Here is a 15,589-nt window from a genome sequence, read left to right as displayed (position 1 = left end):
AGTCAATGGGGGAAGCCAGATTCACTTAACAACCGGGTTACTAACTTATCAACTGCAGTGATTCACTTAACTGAGGCAAGGTCGTGAAATGGGGCAAAACTCACTTTACAAATGTCTCCCTTAGCAACAAATTTTGAGATCAGTTGTGGTCATAAGTTGAGGACTACCTGTACAGTATATGCAAAGTGTATGAGCCAATCATTACAAATAACTTATTATGGACTTGCATAAATTCTGGTTACAGGTAATCATTTAGTGACCAACTACGATTGGCAAGTTTGTGATTAAGCAAATAAGCCATTATACAAAACCACAACTGTGTTTACAATGTTATTTTAGCTTTACTTTGCTCTACAGACCTGTAAAGGTGTAAAGGTGAAGACGATTGGTCCTAAGGTTACTTTTTTGTCAACATCTGCAAATGATCGCTAAACAAGGACAACCTGTAGTGCATTATTAAACTTCAGGGGCCACTCTCCAGATTCTGTCCTTCTCTTCACAAGCCTCTAGAACAGGCATGTCAAACTCGTGACATCATGTGACGTCACGTGACATATCGGAGCTTTTTCTCCATTGCCGGCAATAGGGTGGGTAGGTTTTGGGATGATGCGTCTGGCCCACGGGCCGGCAGTTTGACACCCCTGCTCTAGAATATGACATGGAATCATCACTGCTATGCTTGGCTTTTGAAGGAGCCTCCTTGACAGCTTTCAAGCAGTCTAAAATAAAGCCAGTGGCAATGTCAGCTCTAGCAAAGGAAGAAAACCATGAGATGAAAAAACATCATTGCCGGAAATTATCTTCCTTGGAGCAGAAACCTTTATATTATTGACTATAAGTCTTTTCCATACATAAGTTTCTGCAAATAAATTCTTTCAGTGACAATAATTGACTTACATCTGTTACGTCAACATATATGGTGTTTCCTCAAAATATAAGGTGTTTCCTCATAGATTACATTCACATTTTACCCTTTCACGATGGAGTAAGCTCAGAGTAACATTCTCTCCATGCTTACTCGTAGCTTTTTGTTGCAGCATCAGGGAAAAGCCGTATGTCCTTTTCTGCATGGGCAACCAGTCGGTGGAACTCCATGCCACAGTAGTTTAGGTTTCTTCTTTTGAGATCCTTCATTCTCCTACAAGTCCTTTCTATGTTGGTTTATTGGACTGTTTCTGCAGTATATTTCTTAAGCCACTCTCTCAGCATGTCCGTTTGCTAGTGAAGAGAGGGATGTATTTATTTTGCTGTAAATGCAAAAAACGCCTTGCTTTTTCATTGCCTGTGTATTTTTCTTAGCTCCTCCCAATCCTATAAATGATTGATTCAGAAATAAACCCCACAGATACTTTTTTTTTCAGGAGTAAACTTCTGAGTAACACTTAAATATTTTACACCCAAGAGAAATCCTTCTCTCAAACCTGATCCAACTTAGTTCCCAATAAAACTGTTCAGGATGGGGAAGATAAATAGGCATTTTGAAAAAGGAACACACTTATGCAGACTCCAGCAGTGTTTCTCAACCTTGACAATTTTAAGGCATGTGGACTTCAACTCCCAGAATTCCACAGCCAGCATTGCTGGCTGTGGAATTCTGGGAGTTGAAGTCCACATGCCTTAAAATTGTCAAGGTTGAGAAACACTGCTCCAAAGGAATGGGAAAATTTGAGAAGTAGGCGGGGGTGGAGTGAAACCACCGCAAAGCTTCTCCAGTTCGTATAGATACGCAGCCACCTTAACAAAAGGCTACAGAGGGGAAAATCCCACCCCGATTGGCCAAGACTCAATTTCCCAGGACACTTTGCACGGCTATTACGCCCAGTCCCACTTACTCCAGAACGCTATTGGTCGCCTTCGGTGCCCTTTCTGTCGAGCGCCATCTTCATTGGCTAAACGTATCATCACTTTTGTAAGTGGGCGGATCCGTCCGCGAGCCTCTTTTAGAAAGTAGCGGGAGCATTCTTCTTTGCCTCGTCTGGTCACGGTTGACGGGAGGAGTTTATTGGCCAGCATTGACGTCAATCAATCGTAGAGGGCCGTACCCTAATCCCATACCAAAGGATGAGATCGAAGGGGGGGAAAAAAAACACACACCTTTCTTTCTCTTCCATTGGGAAATATTGAGCTTGCCCCGCCCCCCCACTCTAACTCCGCCCCAGGATTGGACACCTTGCTCTTCAATCTTCAATCCTTTCACGGACCTTCAGGACGCTGGTTCGCGCGACTGGGCGGTTCTCGTCATCTTAAGAAGGGGCGGGCGGTCGCTTGCTGCTCCTTTCATTGGCCGGCGCGCCCGCCTCTCTCAGCCCTCGCCCCGCGCTGATTGATCCCTTCCCCGCATCGCCCTTATGTTTGGCCTGCCGCCGATTGGCCTCGGCTTGGGAGGAGGCGGGGCGAGGCGTGGAGCCTGCGCGCGGGGCCGCGGCGGCGGGGAGGGACGGATCTGAAATTATTTTTTATTTCTTTGTTTCCGAGAGGGGGAAAAGAGGGGAGGGAGGAAGGGGCGGGGAGGCGCAGAGCCGGAGCGCCGAACGGGAGCGGGAGTCTTTCCGGGCCTCCGCGCGGGCCGGCGCGCTCGGATGTTGTCGCCGTGAGCCGGGCGGGGCAGGAGGAGCAGCCGCCGCCGCCGTCGCCGCCGCCAGCAGGCCAGCTTGGGACTCGCCGAGCCGGGCGGGCAGGAGGATGAAGCGCCGGAGCGCCGACTGCAGCAAGCTCCGGCGGCCGCTGAAGCGGAACCGCATCACGGAGGGCATCTACGGCAGGTAGGGCCGCACCTGGCTCGTCCGGCCCGGCCTGGCCTGGCCTGTCAGCGGCGCCCAGGAGCCGCCCGGTCGGTCCCGGCCGACGCGTTCCCCTCAGGCGAGGGGTGGACCCGGCCGCTGCCCCCGGGCCTGCCGCCGCCCTCCTCCTCCTCCTCAGCTGCCCTCGGGCCCAGCCGGAGCCTTTCCAGAGCCCCGGCGGCTGCCCGGAGCCGCCTCCCCTACCCGCCGGGCTTCCCTTCCCGGCCAGCGCCTTCAGAAGCGGCGGGGAGCCCCTTCCCATCATCCCCAGCCGGCCCGGAGGGTCGTTTCGGCGGCCTCGACCCCCTCCCGCGGCTCTGCGAGCCCCTCGATAAGAGCGGGAGGGAAGCATGGGAGTTGTGATGCAGGCTGCTTGCTTGCGGGGTACCTTTCCCCACTTCACTTCCCCCCCCCCGACGCCAAAGCTCTGGAGGGGCCCTTGTGGCCCTGAGGAAGGGGGCCTGCCTCCTCTGGGTTTCCTTTCCCGACTCCAGGACTGCAGCTGGCCTGATCTGCAGGATGCTGGCTTGGTGGGATTGGCTTTGTAGTCCTCTGCCCCTGGAGAGCACCAGGTTGGGGGGAGAATAGTTGGTCTACTGCAGGGCTTTTCAACCTTTTCACCCATTGTGCCACTTTTAGGATATGGCAACATCCGAGGACCACCCGTCGCCCAGCAAGGGGTCAAAAACTTGATGACCCAAAAACAAAAAAAGGAAAAAAGTGATGAAGTACAGGTAGTCCTCGACTTACAACAGTTCGCTTAGTGACTGTTCGAAGTTACAATGGCACTGAAAAAAGTGCCCCCAAGTCACAGCCGAGCAAGACACCTGCCTGCCGCCCGGCGGCGCTCCCATTCCCCTCCCCCGCTACCACTTTTCTAGGATGGTCGCGTACCACCTGCCAGGTGCCAATGTACCACAGGTGGTACCCGTACCACTGGTTGAAAAGCCCTGGCTACTGGAGGGACTACTAAGAGGTTTGTGACCCACCTTGGATAAGGTAGTGAAGGAGCCTTAAGTCAGTTAAGTCCCTTTTTGGTTCCTGATTCAGATTGTAAGCCTGTTTTGGAGGAGCTTCTCTCTCACTTAACTTAAGCCACAATTCTGAGAGCAGCTTTTTAGCCTTTTAGCTTTTCTTCTTCTTCAGTTTTTTAGCTTTTCTCCAAGGAACAGTGTGGTCTGTGGACCGAATTGCCTTTCCTGAAGCCTCCCATGTATGCGCACTTGGCCGGTCTGCCCTTCAAGCTTGGACACCTGCACCCAATGGAAGTCTTGGGTGTGTTAAATTTTAAATTTACCGACGAAGAGGGAGACTAGGATAGCCTCCCTTTAGCCCTTTGTCAGTAAATTTAAAGTTTAACACAAAAACATAGTTGGTCACAGAATGCGACTGCCTGCGAAGGCTCCTAGATTGGGGCTGAAAGGCGAACGGGAGCAGTATGCTCCGTCCCATGTTTGGGTAGACCAGGTTGCCCTGATAGACGGGGAAAACATTTTATTCTCCTGGGTCTACTGCTCCCACCATGGTTCTTTATTCTCCAGTGCAGTGTTTCTCAACCTTGGCAACTTTAAGATGTGTAGACTTAAAGTCCCCAAATTTCCCAGCCAAGATGGCTGGGGATTTCTGAGAGCTGAAGTGAACCCAGCTTAAAGTTGTCAAAGTTGAGAAACACTAACGGTGTGCGAACTTCTGCAAGACTCTGTGTGAGGTCATTCCTGTGGTTGGTACCTCATTTTAGGTACACCACACCTACAGTAGGAATCTTGCCCTGAGAGTCTGTCTTAAGCCTCATCAGATTGTTCTGACAATCTCAAATCTATGTTGTAAGCTTTCTGTGTTATAAGCGGCCCAGAGTCATTGGATATGAAATGGGCAGCAAATAAATTTATAAATAAATAAACTCTACCAGTCCAACAATTAGAAGCCATCCATAGCTTCCCCCTCATAGAAAACATCTTCTACAATCCCCCGTGTTACTTTTAGATTCTTCTCCACTCTTCCATTGGGCAATCTTTTCGGGGATTATTTTGATTTCCTACTCATTTATTCACAACATCATCCCGTGAAACAGCCACCTTTTGAAAGGACAAACGAGAAATAGATAACTTTGGCCAACACTCTTGGCTTCCATTGGCTGGAAATTGTGGCTGCTCAAGTCCTCAAATCCAGAGGACACCCATTTTCTTGCTTCTGCACTACGTTGACAGAGTTTTCTGTAGGAAACTACTGATTCTGTAGTTTTTATGCTATCTTTGTACTTGTGTCCTACAGTGATAACTCTTTTGTACAGATGTAGGGGTCTCTTCCTATAGCCCTTCTCTACATTAATGAGCTTAGTCTCGCCTTTTCGTACTTCCCCATTGTGCTGTGCCAAGCTACTTCAGTGCCCTCATGCCATTAGTGTTCCTTGTCAATGAGCCTTGGTAATGATTCAACTCATTTATTATGATTTGCTTTTTACTGTTTCCTCAGAAATTACATTTCCCAGTCCTTCTCTGCAACAGTTCTACACATCTTATGTTTTTCTCTAGACTTAGTTTTCTTGTGTTTGCTTTCCTACCCCTTTACTATTTGCCACAATCCCTTACCCAAAGAACTTGTTTTGGCTTTATGGTTTTAAATGACGCTCTTTCCCTTTTTGTAACCTTTCTGAAGACTTTAAAGCAGGGGTAGTCAACCTTGGCTCTTTTATGACTTGTGGACTTCAATTCCCAGAATTGAGCCAGCTTAGCTGGCTCAGGAATTCTGGGAGTTGAAGTCCACAAGTCATAAAAGAGCCAAGGTTGACTACCCCTGCTTTAAAGCAAGGGTTCCCAACCACGGGTACGAGATGATATTCCAGGAGGGGCGAAAATTTGGGTTTTCAAAATTATAGTGTATAAGCATAATTTGTCGCCGTTATTTTGAACTTTTGTAAGGGGTGCAAGAATATATCAAAAGCGTTCTAGGGGTGCGGGGCATATAAAAGGTTGGGAGCCGCTGTTTTATAGGCTTCCTTCCCAAGTTGGGGAATCACAGTTGGTTTTTCAATTTTCCATGTCTGTTTTTTCTGCATTATTTTCTTTTTTTGTACTATATCAAAAATGGTTGGCATTCTTTGGTGAGAAAGATATTAAAGAATTGGAATTTTCTATGGTGATTTAGTTTTTGCGCGTTATATGCAGTAGTGTTTTTCAGTAATTACCATTCGCTAAACACAATGCTTTACTTTATTCACCTCTTCCAACCATGAATTTCAATAGTTTCTCAGGGTAAGGTACTGCACAATTTGCAGAAAATGCTATATTGCTGCCAGTTTATATAACTACAAAGGGCCTAATAGATACAAAGTTTGGCAGACAAATTATACTTGTCATTGGCTAAGCCTGAGGAGTTATGTTTTCACAATGACTGGGAAAGGAAGAGAGATCACAATATCAATTCATACCCACTGCTACATGAGTTTTGTTTTCAGAGAAGTCAGATTAATAACCGTCATAAAAAATAACTTATAATGAGACCCATCTGTGAAAATCTATATTCCCCCCAAAGGAAATTTGCCCACTTGAATTGAAGTTCTGTTATGTAATACTGCATAGCTAACTGCTTAAGAACAGAAGAATGTTATTTTCCAGGCTCATATATATATATATATATTTCTCATATTTCTGGAGTGTGCTCTTTATATAGTAGTGAGTAGTACTTTTAAATGTTTAGGAAAACGGTTGACAAGGCAGGCTATATCAGTACCTGTATTCTCCCAATTATTACTTACACAAAACAAAAGTTTATAAAAACAATCTGAGGGTGGGCGTTTTAAAAGATTGCTAGGAGAGAAACCAAGGCTGACCAAATCTGTCATAGAAGCAAATGGAGGTCTGGCCCAGCTATTTTCAAGCTATCAAAGTGCACTGGACAGGGCCTGTTTCTTCGTTGATCTGACAAAGTTGATAGAAGCTTAGCCCAATCAAGATCAAGTAAACAAAATTATTAACCACTTGCTTTGAAAAAATGATGATTCCAAATAGAGCCCATCTGTAGTTATTGATACCTCCTGGATTAGCTCTCTTCTATGACTGCTCATTTATGTTTATAATACTAAGGATAATCCTTTCCTGTAAAGAAGTAGGCATGGCCCTTCCAACAACAATTAATATCAATCTGTAAGTCTGTAAATCTAACCTTTGATGGTTATTTTTGTAATGTACTGTTAAGAATGAGTATGCCCTTATTTAGGTTCTCTATTCTCTTAGATCAGTGGTGGCGAACCTATGGCACGGGGGCCAGAGGCAGCACTCAGAGCCCTCTCTGTGGGCACGCGCGCCGTCGCCCCAGTCCTAGGCCTTCAGCTGGGTTTTATAAAACCTTTTCACTTTAGGCCTCCACTGCCGTGTGCAAAAAAAAAAAAGGTTCAACCAATCAGTCAATTTCAACTTCTTGCGGGAAAAAAAAATCTTGCAAAGTTGGAATTGATTGATTGAACTTTTTAGTCCCACCTAGTCTGCCATGCCCAGCCAATGGGCCACACACCCCCAATTGGCCACACCCAGCCAATGGGCCACACCCACCCGGCACCCGACGATGCATAAGTGGGTTTTGGGTTGCAGTTTGGGCACTCGGTCTCTAAAAGATTCGCCACCACTGTCTTAGATGGTTATGTTTTGAAATGACAAAGTATAACACTCTTGATCTTGAGTGGCAGAAGACTTGCTTGGGCATAAACAGGACTCTTGTTCCCTGCAGATGCTAGCAAAGACAGAGTCAGAATATAAACTTGCTACATACAGTCCATGTTGCAGACAAAGTTCTGCATGGTCCCAGAGTCCCTGACCCAACCTTCAGCCCAGATCTTGCTGTGCTTCTTTGCCAGGCCACAGAAGATAGGGGGACTTAATCATCCTGTTTTTTTTCTTTCAAACATGGGGCTAAAAATTGCAAGATTTATGTTCTGCTTCCCTATTGAACATTGATCGGTAGATGTTTCAGACGTATGATTAATTTATTAGGTTAATGCACGAGTTTAGCTTTGTACCAGATTCCTGTGCTTCTTTAATCTTAACATGGCAGAATATTACCTTTGCACTTTGGGATATCACGGCAAGGACAATTTTTTGGCTTTATGTGGAATATTTTATTTTGCAGAGCAGGGATTTGGTATGGAAGAACTTGGCATAGGTCAGTGATGGCGAACCTTTTAGACACCAAGTGCCCAAAAACCGTTGCCCCACCCGCCCACTCCACCCTCGCCCGCACTCTGCCCCCCATTCCACCCACCCACAGGGCCACCTACTGCTTCCATAGCCCACCGCAGCAGATCACCCAGGTGGCCCTGCAGTGCCATGGCGGCCTTGCCCTCCAACCGCGCCCTGCAGCATCAACTGCACGCGATGGGGCGCGAGGGCGGAGTCTTGTCCATGCTGCCCAGCTGCCATGTCCTTGGCTGTGCTGCTGTGTGCGAGCCGCACCCGGGGACAACTTTCCTCTGAGGGGGCTGCTGCTGAGGAGGGGGCTATGGGGGGAGGCAAGGCTGGGGCGACGGTGCGCGTGCCCACAGAGAGGGCTCTGCGTGCCACTTCTGGCACGTGTGCCATAGGTTTGCCACCACTGGCATAGGTGATTAAGGATTGGAAAGACAAGGATATTAGGATAGAAGTGTATCTATACTAAAATGCTATTGTTGGATGGATTGGTTGAAAAAGCATGAATCTGTATAGCATTATTAGGAGCCCTACCTGTTCTTATTGATGTATGCAGTAATAGCTTCCAGCTTTCTCTACTATTTTATTTCTAGAACATATGCATTAAGTTCTAGTTGTGTAGAATTGCACTACCAGACTTCCAACTAACATATGGAAGTCAACATTTCTGCAGGGTACTAATCACTTCTTATTGGCATGCTAGTTTAAATCTTAGTTCAGCTATAAAGTCAGGAAATGACTCTAAAGCATTATCTCAGCTTTCTATCACAGTGCAAGATTTGTAATAAATAATACAGTACATGTGATATTACTGATCTATTTTAGAAAGCTGTTATAAGCTTACTGAGAATGGATGTGATCTTACATAAATGTTGATCGCTGGTTGAAAATATTTCTATAATACCATGTTTTGTCAGTTAGCATAGTTGCAGAATTGTCATGTTGATATCAAAGAATTTGAGAAATCTTGTGCTAAATTAGCCTCTGTAAATATGATGACTATTTGGATTGGATGCACTGTGGAGTAACTTGTCTGATAGCCATAAGCAACCCAGGATTTCCTACAAGGAATGTGATCATTGCTGTGGATGGAAGAATGAGGGGTTAGAAGGGACATTTTTGTTAACTTTTTAAAGAAACAAATAGTTTACATGGCAGCCAAAAAGAACGGCTTCTTTTCATGGCTAATACAATTTACTAGTTTCTTAGATTAGTAAATGTATGTGTATGGACTAATATTTTCCAGGCATTTTTTAAAACCAGGTTACCATACCTATATATCTACAGTCTAAAGTCATAGTAAAACAATGGCAGATGCCTCCATGCATTTTTGTGGCATTATTACAGAAGTGGTTTGCCATTGAGGGTGATTTGACATTGATTTGAGGGTAGAACAAAAAGCACATTCCTTATGTGTAACATTACCGAATACCACTTGTATTGCGTTGTGTTGTAATCTTCTACTTACTTTATGTTTATCCCAAAACTCACCTTTTATGGGTTCTATTTTGATGCTTACTATTAGAACTAAGTTGAAACCTTACGTGATTTCTATCTTTAGATTTCTCCCTCTCCTTTCCACTCCATCTTTTAGTTTCCCTTTCCTCTTTGTAATGGGATGTATTGATAGATCGTATTATATAGACAAATAAATTATTAATAAAGACTAGATGGGGTAGTCATTAAAAGGAGACCGCTCTGGAAGGGAAAGATCCAGTTTATGCCAGCCAAACAAATGGAGTATGCCATGCTATCTTGGCACTCTGCTGCTGCAGCCCAATGGACGTACATAGCAGTGGCATTAATTTTAAATTGCTGAAAACCTATTCCTGGGCCTTCCTTCCCATTCCAAAACAGGACTCAAAGTCCTTTGCTGGATCAGGATCTCTGGCTGCTGCTTAAGAAAAATAAATGGAAGGCTCCGTTGGCATACGGACCTGTCGCTCGGGGTTGTGTGCAAAATATTTCTCTCTTTTTTTCTCCTCTTGAGAAAAAGGATTGATACATCAGATGTATATAATATGAATGCATATTATTTGTTATTCAGCAATGTAGGTTCCATTATTAAAAGGTATTACCATATCATAGTTTAGTCAGAGTTTTGTTTTTCCAGAATAATTTTATGAAAAAATGAAATGATAATTTTTGGTACCAAGCAAGCAAAAGGATTCTTGTACAATGATTAATAGCTGAAATAGCTGTGGCTCAATTAAATGTTGTAGATATTTGGAGGGTGTTTTTGCTGCAATGGCCTAGGACAGTGATGGCGAACCTTTTAGAGACTGAGTGCCCAAACTGCAACCCAAAACCCACTTATGCATCGTTGGGTGCCGGGTGGGTGTGACCCATTGGCTGGGTGTGGCCCGTTGGCTGGGCGTGGCTGCGGTGGTAACAGCAGACTGGGTGGGACTAAAAAGTTCAGTCAATCAATTCCAACTTTGCAAGATCTTTTTTTTTCCCGCGAGAAATTGAAATTGACTGATTGATTGAACCTTTTTTTTTTTTTTGCACATGGCGGCGGAGGCCTAAAGTGAAAAGGTTTTATAAAACCCAGCTGAAGGCCTAGGACTGGGGCGACGGCACGCGTGCCCACAGAGAGGGCTCTGAGTGCCGCCTCTGGCACCCGTGCCATAGGTTTGCCACCACTGGCAAACCTAGGAGAACATTACCAGATTTTTAAATTGAGTTATTCCATCATTTCAGATACAGTCCTGTTCTTAATTGTGTGTGTGTGGGTGGGCGGGTTGCCTTTCCATTTTTATATAGAGGTCGGTTATCAGATCAGTTAACTTATCTCTTTATTTCTCATATTAAGGAGAATGAAACAAAAGCAGGTTGTGCTCATGGTTGCATCTTTGGACTCATATACCTGCTTTTAAATATACTTTGCTATGAAAATTTTATCATCTGATTAGGTTTTTTTTTTTGCATCAAGTCTGGTTTGGTGGCAGCAGAGCCTCAGATAGAAAGTCCATACAGAGAATGGTAAAGACAGTCAAGAAGATCATAGGAAGCTCGCTTCCTGGTATTCGGGATGCTGCTTATAAGCGCTTATAGGTGCTTAGAGCTCAAAGTATTGTTAGAGAACCCACACATCCACTTTACGGTCTGTTTCTGTTGCTCCCCTTTGGGAGGAGGTTTCAAAGTATTTCTAGCAGGACTACCCAATTTTGTAATAACTTTGTTCCCTACGCCATCCGTCTGGTAAACTCGCAAAATTCGTTTTTCTCGCCATGCACATGTATACATAACCTGAACTAGACTGTGTTGTTTCTCTTATGTCAGGGGTGTCAAACTCAATTTCATTAAGGGCCGCATCAGCATTGCGGTTGCCCTCAGGGGGCCAGGTGGGTGTGGCCAGGGTGGGTGCGGCCTACTGGGTGGGCGTGGATGGAGTGGGTGTGGCCTACTGGGTGGGCATGGCCAGCTCTACATCGTTCGCGTCAAGGGTGCCTGTGGGGGTCTGGGCAGGAGTGGGACACTTCTGAGAGTCTCTGGCAGAAGGGGGTGGGACCAGGGCAAGCGCCAAGGCAGGGCCCATTTTTTCATTCCTCACAAAGGGTGACACCTCCCCAGCATGCACCCAGGGGGCGTGGCCGACGCAGCAGGGGCTGGTTCCTCGCTGTTTCCAGACGGCCTTGTGGAGCTAAGACTGAATGCGTTTCAGCATAGATGGCCACCACAAAATTGTACATTGGCTCCCGGCCGGCCTGGGCCAGGGCCAAGGCAGCGGGGGCCGTTCCCTCACTGTTTCCAGGAGGGCTTCGCGGGCCACATGAAACCACTTCGCGGGCCGCATCTGGCCCCCGGGCCTTCTGTTTGATAGGTCTGCTCTGTAATATATGTGGGTATATGTATTTATTTATTTTTGTCATATTTATGTAGTGTATATTGGAGGTGGTGACCCTTTGAGAGCTGTATGCGACAAAATTTAATTTTAATGTATGCCGATTAGTGTACATTCAAAGTGACAATAAAGTTATTCTATTCTACTCTAGTGGTGAAACTTAGCAGTATGTCAGTTGGAAAGGCACCACACTTATATGTAATACCAGTAGGAGATTCTTTCAGCAAGGACTACTTAGTACAGGATGAGTTCTGTTTTTACTTTGCATGAAATGTTCATGTTGATCTGTGCCCCAGCTATAATGATCACACACAATTTTGAATACCAGAGATGCAGGTCCATTAAGTTATATCAGGAAAAATGAGGGAGATGAGTGATTAAGAAATACAAAATATAAATAAATAAATGCAATGTTGGAATCAACACTATAATGTAAAAAAAAAAGCCCTAAAATTATAACCCATGTTATACATATTAAAGTCCAAAGATTATCCACAACCGTTTCAAGGACTGATTACGCTCATGATAATGATAGCTTTTTTTGGCACAAAACCCCTAAATGATGCATCTCAGCCCAAAAGGATGTACGTGTGAGGTTTTAAACCTGGTTTTCTGAGAATAACAGTTTTAGAGAGACAAGGGCAGTTACAGATCTGATCTTACATCATGTCCATAGGCTCTTCGGTGTTAAAGTGCTGATAAGTGCCGCCCTGAGTCCTACGAGGAGAAGGGCGGGATATAAATCTAAATAATAAATAAATAAATAAATAAATAAACGCAATTACCACTAGGCATGTTGCAACAGTTGTGTTGCAATTGTTGCAACAATTGTATTTCCAATTGTTGTTTAATCTTTACTTTCTAGGTATCAAATACAAGATACGCTTTAAACTGGGGTATAATTAGGGCAACAGAATAGCTTGAATTATATCATGGTGCAATGAAGAATAATTATGAAGGTATTTTATGCTAAGACTTAAGGCTGATTGTTAATACTTTCTTCAGCAAAGCCACTAAATTCTGGATCTGTTTTTTAAGGTGGAGTTTTCTTGATGATCATTTGGCACAGGGTTATTTCCTTGATATAAGAAAATGGGAGGAATATTGAGTTTGGCTATATGGCTAAAAGATTGTTGAAGAGAAATAGCAAATGTTCAGAAAGAACTGTGGAGCAGATTGTTGAAAATCATAGGCTGTGATAATGTACTGATTCTATTTATAGTACACTTGGCCTCTGTATGTAGTGGGTAGTAGGTAGAAGCAGATGAATATAGAATAGATATTACTGTATTGTGAAAAACCTTTTATGGATAATATAAAAGCATTGGGATTCCTGCACTGATCTCAGTGCCGAGTGCAGTTCTGAGCCTTTCAGAGTAAACTGCATTAATATGTTTTTCAGTCTAGGAGCCTACCCATGTTGGGACAGAGAATCAAACAATCAGCTTAGCACTGCACATCTGGAAATAAGGTGCCACTTTGGAGAGATGCCACACTAAACTTTCCTAGTTCTAAAGGGAGGAATGGCCCAGCCAGACTGTGTCATAACACAGAAGTTTTTGGAGGAGTGCCTTAGCAAGAAGATTGTGGAAAATCTAAGTGGTCGGTTTTGAAATGTCGTGCACAGCTGGTGATACTTTCTTACTCCTGGTCTGGCCATTTTTGGTCATCTCTGATTCTGTGGATAGAATAAAGCGCATAAGCTGCTACATGGCAATCACTTGCTAAATGTTTTTTTTAAAAAAAAACAAACCTCTTTTTTGTATCTTGATTGCTTGGGCTAGTGTTTTGGTTTATCTTAAGCACTGAAAAAATATACATATATCCACTCTAAAGCTGTACTGTCAAATCTGTTGGCTGAGGAATTATGGGAGTTGAAGTCCACATATCTTAATGATGCTGAGACTGAGAAAACAGCTGCTCTAAAGCAGGGGTCCCCAATCCCCGGTCCATGGACTGGTACCGGGCCACACAAACAAGCAAAGCCCCATTGGTGGGATGCAGGCAGCACATAAAACCATGCCCCCTCCGGTCCACGGAAAAACCTCTCTCCACATAGCCGGTCCCTGGTGCCCAAAAGGTTGGGGACCTCTGCTCTAAAGTATTCTATTCTTTTTAGATTGCAAAAATATGTTTGAACAGCATCTAGGTTGATGAATAAAAGCAGTTCAGAAATGATAAAATGTTCCTTTTTGAATAAAGCGAAAATGTTATGGGAACATCCTTCTGAATTTATGCGACAATTCTGGAGCACATTAGTCATGTGAGTTGCATCTCGACTGCTTTGTTACAGAAGAAATAATAACGGGATGCCAGAGTTTTGATTCTTATCTTCAGGTTTTTTTTCAGTTGTCTTCAAAAGTAGAGAATCAGACTGCTTTATCTGAACTGTTACATTTTTTTATGCTGTACTTCTGTCAAGAGAACAACATCAACATGGTCATATAGGCCTCAGAGAGAGAAAATACAGCCAGAGAGCCTTATTTTTTTGTTTTTACCAATAGCTTCTGTAAGTATATCTTGCTGACATGTTGTAAATTGCTTTTTAAAAGAAGAAGGGTTTAGCAATGGAAATGCAGGTAGTCCTCAGCTTATGACCACAACTGAGCCCGAAATTTCTATTGCTAAGTGAGACAATTAAGTGAATTTTGCCCCATTTTACGACCTTTCTTGCCACAGCTGTTAAGTGAATCACTGTAGTTGTTAAGTTAGTAACACAGGTAAGAGAATCTGGCTTTCCCATTGACTTTGCTTGTCAGAAGGTTGCAAAAGCCGATCCCATGACAACTTTCCGCAACACTTTTAAGTGTGAAAAACAGTCATAAGTCACTTTTTTTCAGTGCTGTTGTAACTTGGAACAGTCACTAAAGGAAGTTGTAAGTTGAGGAACTACCTGTATAGTTTTAAATTTTTACATCACTTATCCTGGCTTCGTAAGTTACCATTTTAGGAAAGAAAACTGCAAGTAATCTTATTCAGGGTTTGAATATTGTCAACTGGGATAGAGATACTTCTGACTGGCCTTAAGACTGGTGGCAGCCTTGATGTACTCATCCTGTAGCTGCACTTTAAATGCAGGCCACATCTAAGGGGAGTTACTGTGTTGAACTTGTGATGAAAGCCATAAGAGAATCTTTCCTTGTCACAACTGGACACGTGCCCACAAGAATCTCTTGTGTAATGAATAGTTCATTCCTAACGAATCCCTTTGTAGCAGAGCAAATAGGAACGATAAGCTCTTAGGCTTGGCAGTGAGACAGCAGACTGAGAGTTCCAAATTCTTCTAGTACAGTGATGGCGAACCTTTTAGAGCAGTGGTTCTCAACCTTTTTAATGCTACGACCCCCAACCGGTCATAAGTCGAGGACTAAACCGGTCGTAAGTCGAGGACTACCCAACCGGTCGTAAGTCGAGGACTTTCCCTGCCCGGGAGCGCCACGCATGCGTGGTTCCACCCCTGCGCCGGCAGAGGCATAGCTGGCAAGCGGCAGAGACGGAGCAGGCCGACCACCAGCTGGCCCAGCCCAAGGGAGGTAAGGCACCCGTCGGAAAAGGGAAAAAAAATGGCAGACAGCCTTGCTTGGCGACCCCCGTGAAATGGTCAATCGACCCCAAATGGGGTCGCGACCCATAGGTTGAGAACCGCTGTTTTAGAGACTGAGTGCCCCAAAATTGCCCCCCCGCCCCACCCACCACCTCCACGGCCCGCCGCAGATCACCCTAGCGGCCCAGCAGTGCCATGGCAGCTCCGCCCACGCCCCGCAGCATCAACTCCACACGATGGG

General features: G+C 44.7%; 1 protein-coding gene across 1 annotated transcript in view; it reads left to right on the top strand.

Annotated features, from left to right (window-relative positions):
• The first annotated feature begins 2,682 nt into the window (after nucleotides 1-2,682).
• Nucleotides 2,683-15,589, top strand: part of MACO1 (macoilin 1) — a 65,082-nt gene continuing 52,175 nt past the window's right edge. Inside the window, exon 1 of the mRNA XM_015822248.1 lies at nucleotides 2,683-2,762. Within this exon, the coding sequence (XP_015677734.1) occupies nucleotides 2,683-2,762 (80 nt within the window). The remainder of the gene's footprint in view (nucleotides 2,763-15,589) is intronic.

Source organism: Protobothrops mucrosquamatus, unplaced genomic scaffold (assembly GCF_001527695.2).
Source record: "Protobothrops mucrosquamatus isolate PMUCROS unplaced genomic scaffold, P.Mucros_1.0 scaffold1501, whole genome shotgun sequence".
NCBI classification, from domain to species: domain Eukaryota; kingdom Metazoa; phylum Chordata; class Lepidosauria; order Squamata; family Viperidae; genus Protobothrops; species Protobothrops mucrosquamatus.
This window is presented reverse-complemented; position numbering and strand designations above follow the sequence as displayed.